At 35.3% G+C, this 12,459-nt stretch overlaps 2 protein-coding genes across 4 annotated transcripts in view; both read left to right on the forward strand.

The window, feature by feature from the left end:
* The window catches only part of ZBTB20 (zinc finger and BTB domain containing 20), an 825,027-nt gene that overhangs the window by 20,146 nt on the left and 792,422 nt on the right, over positions 1-12,459 (forward strand). The gene's annotated exons all lie outside the window — the stretch shown is intronic.
* Positions 8,482-11,024, forward strand: LOC309806750 (microtubule-associated protein RP/EB family member 1-like). Its single transcript, XM_082625713.1, has one exon. The coding sequence runs from the start codon at positions 8,522-8,524 to the stop codon at positions 9,326-9,328; it is 807 nt and encodes a 268-aa protein (XP_082481839.1). The 5' UTR covers positions 8,482-8,521; the 3' UTR covers positions 9,329-11,024.

Below are 12,459 nucleotides of genomic sequence, written 5' to 3' on the forward strand. Positions count from 1 at the left end.
GTTTATCTTTCCAAGTGTCTGAATTTCTTGAGTCACTGATGCTCAGTCTTAAAACCATGGTGGTTTTTATTTTTTCTATTCTTTTTTTAAAATTAAGTTTTAACTTGACCAAATAAAAATGCTTATTTGTTTAAACTTTTACATTTAAGGCTTTATTTATTATTACCTTGAACAGTATAAATCTTTTTAGCGTCCCTTGGACCTCTTGTTTGGAAATCAGTGGATGGTATAGATTACGGCCTGTGAAATCAGCAACATCCACATCACCTGGGAGCTTAGAAAGCAGAATCTCAAACCCCATCCCAGACCTAATGAATCATCATCTTTATTTTAATAAGATGGCAAGTCATTCATACATACATTAAAATTTGAGAAACACTGCTAAAGAATTTGCCATTTAAAAAAATTTGAGTTCAGGTGCACAGAATTGGTTAATTATGATATGGTTCATAATCATTGTACAATTTATTATCCTCGTTTTTATTTCATTCTTTCATTCATTTGTTCTTTTTAATCAAAATAAATACCTGTAAACCCAAGACCCAGCCAAAGAATTAGAACATTAACAATAATTTACATCTATCTATATGTTCTTCTTCTACTCTTATTAACACTCCCCTAACCAGAGGTAAACAGCATTCTGAATTTTGTGTTTATTATTCCATTATTTTTTCAAAAAATAATATATATAGCTATACCACTTATAAATGTGTGACTAAATAATATATTAATATAATATTGTATCTCCTAGAATATGCCTTTTTTTTGCTCTCAACATTGTTAAGATTCATCTATGTTTTTGTAAGTAACTGTAATTCACACCATTTATTTTTAATTTTGTATTATATTCATAACATCATCACAGTATATTATTTCTCCTGTTAACGGACATTTGGGTTATTTCCTACTTTTTGCTAATACAAATAGTGCTGGTATAAACATTCTTGTATATGTCTCTTGGTGACCTTTGCAATACACTCTTTTCAGAATATACTGAGTTTGGAATTGCTGAATCATAGGGTATGTAAATGCTCAGTTTTGCAAGAGATTGTCAAATTATTTTTCTAAAATGGCATTACCCATTTACACTCTCACCAACAATGTGTAAAATATATCTGTAGATCCTTATTCTCTTTAAAGCGTGGTATTGTCAGATTTATTAATTTTTGCTACCTGAGTGGATAAGAAAATATCTCACTGTGGTCTTGATTTGCATTTTCTTGTTTACCAAAACTGTGAACATGTATGTATGTATGTTTTCTCTTCTGTAAAATAGTGTTCCTGTCCTTTGCCCATTTTCTTCTTTTAATTTTTTATGGATCTTTTCTATTGATTTGCATGAGTTCTTTATATATTCTAGATACTAATTCTATTTCTTCTGCTGCTTTGTAGCTTATCATTTCATTTCCTGTAGGGTATTCTAATGAAAAGAAAATTCTTAATTTTTATATGGTCATACTTATCATTATTTTCTTTTACGGTTAGTGCTTTTTCTATCTTCTTTTACTAAATCCTACTCTGGAATTGATTTTTGTATGTTATGTAGAGATTAAAGTTTAAGTTGCTTTCTAAAGGGATACACAATTTTCCAGCTCTGTTTAATTTATATTCTTGTCTTTCCTGAGTGATTTGCCTTGCCACCTCTCATATAGCAAGAGTCCATATAAATGAGGGTCTGTTTATAGACTCTCTTTTCTGTGCTCTTGGTTTATTTGACTATCCCTATGCCAACAACACATTTTCTTAATTACTAGAGCTTTATATTATAATATGTCCTTATGTGTGGTGGGGAGAGTCTCCCAGAATTCATCTTTTTAGTTCTACCTTTTCCTTAAATGTCAACCTCCCCCCACCCAGCTAAATTTTAATTTAGAACCTATATGCTTCATTCTTTATGTATAAAACCTGGTTATCAATACATTTTTTTAATATCTTCAAGTTTATCCAAAGCATTTCTTACAGTAACTGCTTATTTTGGCTTACAGTTTGTTAATGATGCCAGCCTATGAAACTTAAAAGCAAAAAACCAACAAAATGTAATGCCAGTCTTATAATATTCAAACTAATTCAATTTGAATACCACTCCAGATTCAATTATTTATTTTAGGATTCCAAGTTGATATCATAGTTTCTTAATTTAACAAAATATAAAAAGTGTATACTATTCACTTAACATTGCTTTTAGCAGTTTTTTAATGAATCTAAATATAAATTACCCCATGGAATCGCATCCATTCAGGGATTATTATTATCAATTTTAGCTGTCTTTAATATCACTAAATGCCAGACAGTGTTTAAGTACTTAACATTTTTTGACTCATTGGTTCCTTACAACTCCATGAGGTAGTTATCCCCATTTTACAAATGAGGAAACAAAGGCTGAAAAAGGTTAAATAGCTTGGTAGCTCACTTATTGGGGATTCAGATGGTAAATTCACGTAGTACTAAGAAATGTTTCCTTGTGAAAACTTCACTGAGCTGCCCCTTCCACAGAACTAATTCTATGATGGTTAAATACCTTAGTCTTCCTTCAGTTCTGCCTTAGCACCAAATATTTTTATTCAGGAGGATCAAACATTAACATCAAAGCCATCTTGAGAGAGAACAAAAGATGTAAGTATATAACGTTGAAGAAGTATGTAAAATTGCCTTGGAAATGGAAGATTGGATGTATAGTTACTGGTTTTGAGTAACAGGCTGATTGTATATGTGATGTGGCATCAGATCTCAGGTCATATTTAGCTTTGGCTGGTGGAACCTCCCTCACTCATTTGCCTTTTTCCCTTCTCAGATGTCCAGAGCTTGTATAGTGGTATATTTGTCAGGATTGACAAGTATTCTGCTTACTGTTTCTAGTAAAGACACACTTTTTTGACAGTTTAATCTGTCTCCATTCTTAATCCTTTGTGTTCTTGAATGCTTACTTCTTTTGTTTTCTATTCTGTGTCTATTTTGATTTTTAAAATAAAAATATACAGTCAGATAGGTAAATAATTATATGTTTTATTAATGTCATGTATTAAAATATATTCAACTATTAATATGCTATTCTTGGTATTAGTATTTGTTGAATTATGGGAAAGGCAGATGTTAAGGAGAAAGAGGTTTCTGTGGGATGGAATGAAAATAGGTGCCCACAAAAATATTAAGAGATGGTGACAAAGAGCTGATGTATGAGACTCCTAATTTTTCTACTGTGTGCTGACCAGAGATCTTAAGGGGATATAGATTTGAGAAAGTAGAGGGAAGAACCTTCACTGACTTGGAGTGGCTGCAATAGGGAGAGGTGTGTGATGGCACAGCACACAGAACTAGCCTGTGATCACTTGGAAAGGAGTAAGAGTTACAATTTAACAGATAGTCATGCTTGTTTTTCACGATTGGAATTTTGAGATAAATTGCTCGGCCCTGACCTTTTAACTAATATAGTTTTGCCTCAAGAGTGGGTGTTTAATATTGGAAATCAGTGTGTAGAGAAGGCAGAATTTAGAGGGGTAAGTTATAGTTGGAAATGATCTAGCTGTGTGAATGTAGGCTAGTGAAAAGCTGATTGCCTGTAGGGGATGGACACTGAGGGACTTACAAGGTATAGAAATATATTACTCAGACTATATAGCAATTGTAGGAATGTGTGGTCAGAAAGAGGAAGAATAGGATCAATGTGTGAATGGTCTTTATAGACAAATGTTTATTGAAACAGCAGGCACTTAGACTATATGGAAAAGTAGGGCACATAAAATAAAGGCATTATGGGATTGTGATACCTTTTGAATGACTCAAAATCTGTGGAGAACCAAGGATATCCTCAGAGAAATAAGACTGTACAGAGATATAATTTAACTTAATTTACATGCAACATAGGAAGGAATATTTTTGACTGAGGAAAAATTTTTTTTTAATTTATTTTTTAATTTATTTTTGGCTGCACGTTGGGTCTTCATTGCTGCTCGTGGGCTTTCTTTCTTTTTTTTTTTTTTTAGTTGCAGTGAGTGGGGGCTACTTTTTATTGCTGTGCGTGGGCCTCTCATTGCGGTGACCTCTCTTGTCGCGGATTGGAACACCGGCTCTAGGTGCGCGGGCTCTAGAGCACAGGCTCAGTAGTTGTGGCGCACGGGCCTAGCTACTCTGCAGCATGTGGGATCTTCCTGAACCAGGGCTCGAACCCATGTCCCCTGCATTAGCAGGCAGATTCCTAACCACTGCGCCACCAGGGAAGCCCAGGAAATTTTTTTAAGTTTAAGGGAGAATAGAGAGCAAGAGATAGCTATATGCTAACATTTTGCTAATGAAGATAGAGGAAAGAATGAGTCTCTGTTCATTGGATTTGCAACCTAAAGTCAATCGGAGGGGCCCAAATTTGAGAAAAAGAATGTGTATTTGATATTTAGATTCATGCTTTAAGACTTTAGCTGGGCCTTGCTAGTTATTTCATTTTAACTCCTCTTTCTCCATCATCTACCTGCTAATTTTTGCCTTTTGTTTCATGATGAAAATTGAGACAGTTCAGCGTGACATTTTTCACATGTTCTTTTCAATGAAGATGTTTTAAATATGCTTATATTTGCTGCATAGCCAGCTTCTAATGGTCTCTACCTTCAACAGTTAGGAAACTTCGATGAGATTTTAAATGTGCAGAAGAATTCTCCAAGGTCTAGAAACCTTTATTAAGATTACAAAAAAGACCACTGAGCTTGACAAAGTCACTTTATATTCGAATTTAAAATTTCAAAATCTAAAAGTCAGAAAGCTTTCTCAAGCACACAAAGAGACTCAACGGGAAATAAAATGTTTTACTATAAAAATAAACGAGCTTTCACAATAAACTGAGACTTGGTAATACTGAAATTTTGCAAATAGTACAAACTATTCTTTCTATAGGTGCTTATTGGATATGTGAACTTAAACATGATGAAATTAATCTTTATGTTCCTCAAAGATAAGCCCATCTTTAGAAAGTATAATCTCAATGAAGCTTTACAATCTTTCTGGCCCTACTTCTTTGTGTCAAACTAAAAAATGTTGGAAAATAATTCTTTAAAATACCCTCCTTCCCCATAGGCAATAGATCCACTAATTGTCAAATAGCATAGCTAGGCTATCCTACTAAGAGATTTTCACTGTTATCATCCTTGACTCTTGTATTTATTTGCCTTACAGTCTGGAATCTTTTTGGTTCAAGTCTCAGTGAATAACAGACTGAAAATATTGCTTCCATCCTTTCTTTTTCCTTTTCCCAAAATTGGTTCTGTTCTTCATCTTAAATTAGTTCAGTCACTACAGAAAAAAAAAAAAGGTGCAAGCAATAGGTAAAATATGAAAGGTAAAATGTGAATTATTAAAATTATATAATGTATACAAGAGAATTCATTCGTTGTACACTATTTTTGTATGCTTGAAATTTTTTAAAATAAAAAAAAATTTAATGCAGTCAGAAAAATAAAATTAAATAAATTACCTTAACCAACAGATGGGTTTGTTGCCCAGTTATAACTATATATGAATTCAGGAATTTCAGGGCACAAACCATAAAATTAACCTTATCTCAACAGGTTATAATTTTATGTTATTTAGTGTGGTCAGTCCAGGCTTTAAAGTATTTTGAATTATTATGTTAAAGGCAAAAACTCAGGTCTGAAACTAACAAACAGTGAAGCCTGTCATCACTCCCCATTAATTCTGAAGTTTCATCTATTTTCAAATCTCTATAGCCTACTTCTTTCTCTTCTGGTTAAAGCTGTTTTTGAATTGTGGCTCTTCGTGCCAGACTAGGTAGAATACTTGAGCCTGACTCAAAGATTTTCCATTTTGTTACTTTTTTCTTTCTTTTTCTTTTCTTTTTCTTCAGTGTACTACATTATTGCCTTAAGGCAAACATGTTCTACTGTGCCTATGTGTCATAGTAGAAAGAGCATAGGATTAGGAGTCATGGGTTTTTTAGTCTCAGCTTTCTCATAAACTTTATGAGCTTTATGACTCTGGGCAATTATTTTACTCCTTAAAGGCTCTAATCTTAATTCTCTTCAATTTCTCATTTGGGGATATTTAACCATTCAAAGCTGTATATTAAAAAATGCCTTTCCTGTGTTAAGGTACTATAACACTCTGTATTTTGCCCCTATCTGACTTAAATTCAGCCTGATAGTGTCATCCCCCTCAAGTCTTCATTTTTATGTTTGCATTCCCAAAACAACTCCTATTGACTTTTTGTAGCTGAATATTTTCAAATAGATGTTATTTTTTTAGAGCAGTTTTAGATTTACAGAAAAATTGAGAACATAGTCTATAAAGTTCTCATGTATCCCACACCCATTTTTCTCTATTATTAATATTTTATATTAGTATGGTACATTTGCCACAATTAATGAACCAATATTAACATATTGTTATTAACTAAAGTACATGGTTTATTCAGATTTCTTTAGTTTTTACCTAATGTCTTTTTCTGTTCCAGAATCCCAACCAGGATACCACATTACTTTTAAAGACTTTATATTTTTAGAGCAGTTTTAGGTTTACAATAAAATTGAGAGGAAGGTACAGAGATTTCCCATATACCCGCCCCAACACACTGCATAGAGTCCCCCATTATCAACATCACTCACCGGAATAGTACAATTTTTACCAAAGATTAACCTACATTCATGCATCATAATCACCCAAAGTCCATTTTTTACTTTATGGTTCACTTTTAGTGTTGTACATTGTATAGGTTTGGACAAATGTACAATGTCATATGTCCATCATAATATCATACAGAATATTTTTACTGCCCTAAAAGTCATCTGTACTCTGCCTATTCATCTCCTTGCCTTCTTACTTAACCTTTGCTGGCAACCACTGATCTTTTTTACTGTCTCCATAATTTTTCCTTTTTCAGAGTGTTGTATAGTTGGAATCATATGGTGTGTAGCCTTTTCAGATGGGCTTCTTTCATTTATTAATATGCATTTAAGATTTCTCCATGTCTTTCCATGGCTTGATAACTTATTTATTTTTTATCACTGAATGATATTCCATTGTCTGGAGGTACCATAGTTGTCTATCCATTCACCTACTGAAGGACATCTTGGTTACTTGCAAGTTTTGGCAATTATGAGTAAAGTTGCTATAAACATCTGTGTGCAGGTTTGGGTTTTTTTTGTGTGCGTGTGGACCTAAGTTTTCACCTCATTTGGGTAAATACCAAGGAGCATGATTGCTGGATTGTATGGTAAGAGTATGTTTACTTTTGTAAGAAACCACCAAATTATCTTCCAAAGTGACTCTACCATTTTGCATTCCCACCAGCAATATGTGAGAGTTCCTGTTGCTCCACATCCCTTGCCAGCATTTCATGTTGTTAGTGTACTGGATTTTGGCTATTCTAATAAGTGTGTAGTGGTATCTCGTCTTAGTTTGCATTTCCCTGAGGACATATGACTGGAGCGTCTTTTCATATGCTTATTTGCCATCTGTGTATCTACTTTGGTGAGATATTTGTTAAGTTCTTTGGCCTGTTTTTTAATTGGGTAGTTTATTTTCTTTTTGTTGACTTTTAAGAGTTCTTTGTATATTTTCGGTAAAAGTTCTTTATCTGATGTATCTTTTGCAAATATTTTCTCTTGATATTGTCCTTAACAGCAAAAGTTTTAAATTTTAATTTTAATGAAGTCCAGCTTATTAGTTTGTTGTGGGGACCCCCTTATGACTGGACCCCGTGGATTTTTTAACTCTCAGAGTTGTTCACAGTGAGCCTCTAGAAATTGGTCAATTATTGTTCAGGTTTTCCTACCCTGGCCCTAGTTCCTGTGACAATTTCCACTCGTGAGTTTCTGTTCCAGGAAGCTGTGACTCCTTATATTCACTTGTCTGTCTCTTCAATCTTATGGACCTAAGAGAGGAATTGATGATTTTTCTATCTGTTCAGCTTTTAACTTGTTGGGAGAGAGTGGTGACTTCCAAGCTCCTTATGTGTGGAACCAGAAACTGAAAGCCTTCCTATTGAATTTTGTTAGTTAAATGCCATATACAAATCTGGGCCTTATTTGTAACCCTAAATAAGTAATTCACAATTTAGTGTCCTCTCTCTCACTCTCACCGCACCCCCTCTTTTCTCCCTTTCTCTCTCACTCAATAATCTCTTTTAGTATGATGGTATTGAGTAGGGTAAAAGCAAGGACTCATGAAATTGAAATATTTGGGAACTACTTCATTCCATTTAGAACTGTTAAATAAGAGGTTGATAGTTAAAGCAGAAATAAGCTCAAAAACACAAACTAAGGTTTATTAAGTGCTTACTATGTGCCTGAGCTTATTGAGTTTAGCGTTTGAGGGTTTGTACTCTAGAATTAGTCTACTGGATTTAAATCTTGGTTCTGGTGTACTAGTTGTGGGACCGTGGACCTCATGTTTCTCACCTGTAAAAAGTTTAATGAGCTTTACGTCGGCGCGTAACGGGGGGGGTGCGTGTGAGGTCATTGCGCGGGCGGGCGGGCGGGGTCAGGCGGTTTGAACGAGACGAAGACGGAACCGGAGCCGGAAGATGGCAGTGAATGTGTACTCAACGTCGGTCACCAGTGATAACCTCAGTCGACATGACATGCTGGCCTGGATCAATGAGTCTCTGCAGTTGAATCTGACAAAGATTGAACAGTTGTGCTCAGGGGCTGCCTATTGTCAGTTTATGGACATGCTGTTCCCTGGCTCCATTGCCTTGAAGAAAGTGAAATTCCAAGCTAAGCTAGAACACGAGTACATCCAGAACTTCAAAATACTACAAGCAGGTTTTAAGAGGATGGGTGTTGACAAAATAATTCCTGTGGACAAATTAGTAAAAGGAAAGTTTCAGGACAAGTTTGAATTCGTTCAGTGGTTCAAGAAGTTTTTTGATGCAAACTATGATGGGAAAGACTATGACCCTGTAGCTGCCAGACAAGGTCAAGAAACTGCGGTGGCCCCCTCCCTTGTTGCTCCAGCTCTGAACAAACCGAAGAAACCTCTCAGCTCTAGCAGTGCAGCTCCACAGAGGCCCATTGCAACACACAGAACTACTGCAACCCCTAAGGCTGGCCCGGGCGTGGTGCGGGAGAATCCTGGTGTGGGGAACGGGGATGACGAAGCAGCCGAATTGATGCAGCAGGTCAACGTACTGAAACTTACCGTCGAAGACTTGGAGAAAGAGAGAGACTTCTACTTTGGGAAGCTAAGGAACATTGAATTGATTTGCCAGGAGAACGAGGGGGAAAACAACCCGGTATTGCAGAGGATTGTGGACATTCTCTATGCCACAGATGAAGGCTTCGTGATACCTGATGAAGGGGGCCCGCAGGAGGAACAAGAAGAGTATTAACAGCCTGGACCAGCTGAGCATCATCCGAATTCTTCACTCCAAATCATGTGCTTAACTGTAAAATATTCCCTTTTATTATTCTTAGAGGACTCACTGGTTTCTTTTCATAAGCAAAAAGTACCTCTTCTTAAAGTGCACTTTGCAGAAGTTTCACTCCTTTTCCAATAAGTTTGAGTTAGGAGCTTTTACCTTGTAGCAGAGCAGTATTAACATCTAGTTGGTTCACCCAGGGAACAAAGAGGCTGACCATGGGGCTCACTGTGTGGATGCTGGTAGCACTGATGGCTGGAGAAGGGGGAGACCTCAGTAGAGAAGTGTAAAGACTGGTTTGAATTTTAAGCTAATGTGAAGTCTTGACAGAGAACATTTTAATAAATAAATGCCTTAAGAGTACTTAAAAGATGCTTCCATATTTCAAAATGTAAAATGTAACATGACAGGAGCTTCTGTGTGTTTGACATTGCGTCTGGGAAGGAAGGCCAGAACCTGGAACCTTTGGGACCTGCTGTTCCCAGCCCTCACGGGGCTGCCTGATCCTCATAGGCCCAGACCTTGGCCCAAAAGGAAAGTTTGAAAAGTTGCTTTGTAAAGCCATTTAGTGTCCTTGACCAGTTGCATCCCAATAAGAAGCAAGAGGCATTGTTGCCTGGATGAGTAGAGGGTGTGTTTCAGCCCTGAGATGTGTTGAGTGGAAGAGCTTGATTTTCAGAGGACGTTTTTCTGGTGATTTTTCCAGTTATCCCTGATATTTCTATGTACTGTGTTGTGTTGTTGTGGTGTTGTTGTTTTTTTTAGAAGTGAGGTGTGTCCAGTTTTTAAATCTAACAACTACTTTTGGGGACTTGCCCGCATCTCTGGGATTTGAATGGGGGTTGTGTCCCATTTTACTGTCTTTTAAGTTTACATTTAACATGTTGCTCTTCTCTGCTCCCCTTGCCCACTGGGGACCCCTCTTTGGCTCCTTAAAGTTTGCTGCTTAGAGTGGAAGTTCAGCAGGCAGGTGATCATGCTGCAAGTTCTTTCTGGACCTCTGGCAAAGGGAGTGATCAGTGAAGGAAGGCCACTGCTACCTTGGGATCTGCAAGGCTGGGTGTTTTCGGTACCTGCTGTCCACAGCCCTCCACTGTTATCGGAATACTTTGCCAGTGCACTAATCTCTTTGGAGATAAAAATGTTAGCGTGTTACTAAATGTTAATTTTCTTTTGCAGAAAATACAGTACCATGTCTGAGTTAATTATTAATATTTAAAATATTTCATTCCTTAACTCCCTCATTTGCTTTGCCCACAGCCTATTCAGTTCCTTTGTTCGGCAGAATTCTGCAAAATGTGTTACCCACTACTGAGATTGTTCTGCCCCTGATGTATTTGTATTGATTTGTTTCTGGTGGTAGCTTGTCCTAAAATGTGTGTAGCAAGCAGGTATTTTATGATAAAATTGGTGTGTAGTGCATGCTCTGTGTGGAATTCAGAGGAAAACCCAGATTCAGTGATTAACAATGCCAAAAAATGCAAGTAACTAGCCATTGTTCAAATAACAGTGGTGCTATTTCTCTTTTGTGGCCTTTTAGACTTTTGTTGCCCTAAAATTCCATTTTATTGGGAACCCATTTTCCACCTGGTCTGTCTTGACAGGGTTTTTTGCTACTTTAAACAGTTTCTAAATAAAATTCTGTATTTCAAGAAAAAAAAAAAAAGTTTAATGATAGTACTTATAGGGTTTTGTGCTGATTAAATGAGATAATATATGTAAAATGTTTAACATAGTGTCTGTCATATGGTAAAATGCTTGATAAATGCTAGTTGTTACCAATACTTGGATTATCTCATTTAATCAGCACAAAAGCCCTTGTGCTATAGGTACTTTTATTTTATCATTTTAAAGAAGGCAAAATGTTTAATGATATTAAGGAATTTGTCTGAAGTAGTAGGGTCAAGATTTGAACTTAAGCAGTCGGAATTTAGAACCCACACACCTTTAACTTTTATGTTCTATTTCCTCCTAATTAGTAAGAAACAGATACAAGAGAAACTAAGAGCTCAAAGAAATGATTCTTTAAGTGTGATCCTGAGAGTCTTGTGATCATCTAAGTTCTTAATCAGCTATTCTTTCAGAATTGGTTAGATGAAATGGTGATCTTGTTTTAATGGACCACCCAATATTTTAGACATACCTATTTTTCCAACATTATTTTTTATGAATAGCAATTATTTTATTAAGATATTTTTATAACTATAAAAATAATGTATGTACTATTTAGAAAGTATGAAAAATACAGAAAAGTATTCAGAAGCAAAGTGTATGATTCCAGTACTTAAGGACAACTGCTTTTTTTAAGATTATGTGTGCTTTTTATTATTTAAAATTTTTTTCAAAGCTTTACTGAGGTATGATTGACAAAAATTGAATATATTTAGGTTGCATAGCATGATTTTTTAAAGGATATACAATGTGATAATTTAATAAACCTATACATTGTGAAATGATTACCATAATCAAGTTAATTAACACATCTATCACCTCACATAGTGAGAACACTTAAGATCTCCTTTGTAGTGAGAACACTTAAGATATACTCTCTTAGCAAATTACAATTATACAATACAGTATTATTAACTATAATTAGCACACTGTACATTAGATCCCCAGAACTTATTCATCTTATAATATCACTTGGGAAGAAATAAACTGATTACTGAGGAAACTTAGTGTATTAATGAAGAGTATAAAATAGCACTCTAAATTTTATTTGAAAGTCATTCCCCACCTTGAATGACCATACTAGCTATTACAACTTTTTTTTATGGGTATGTCTTCCTTGATTCAGTTTTTTTTCATAAAAAGCTATTTTCTAGGAATGTATTACAAAAATATTTCGCGTCACCAACCAAATTCTCAGATACTAGAACCACTAGTAATAATAATGTGAATATGTCCTTCATATTGATATGTACTTCACTTTGGGCCTAGGTAAATAGTTTAATAATATTTATTATCATTATATATATCACTTTCTTAATATAAAACATTCTGTTTGTTAGATCTGGTTAGGACTTTTTTTTTTTTTTTAGTAGCTGGGGAACCAGGCTTATTGGAATGGTAGGTGAAAGTTCAATTTTGTAACTTACTTC

The sequence above is a fragment of the Mesoplodon mirus genome (genome assembly GCF_964341445.2).
Source record: "Mesoplodon mirus genome assembly, chromosome: 6".
In the NCBI taxonomy this organism is placed as follows: Eukaryota; Metazoa; Chordata; class Mammalia; order Artiodactyla; family Ziphiidae; genus Mesoplodon; species Mesoplodon mirus.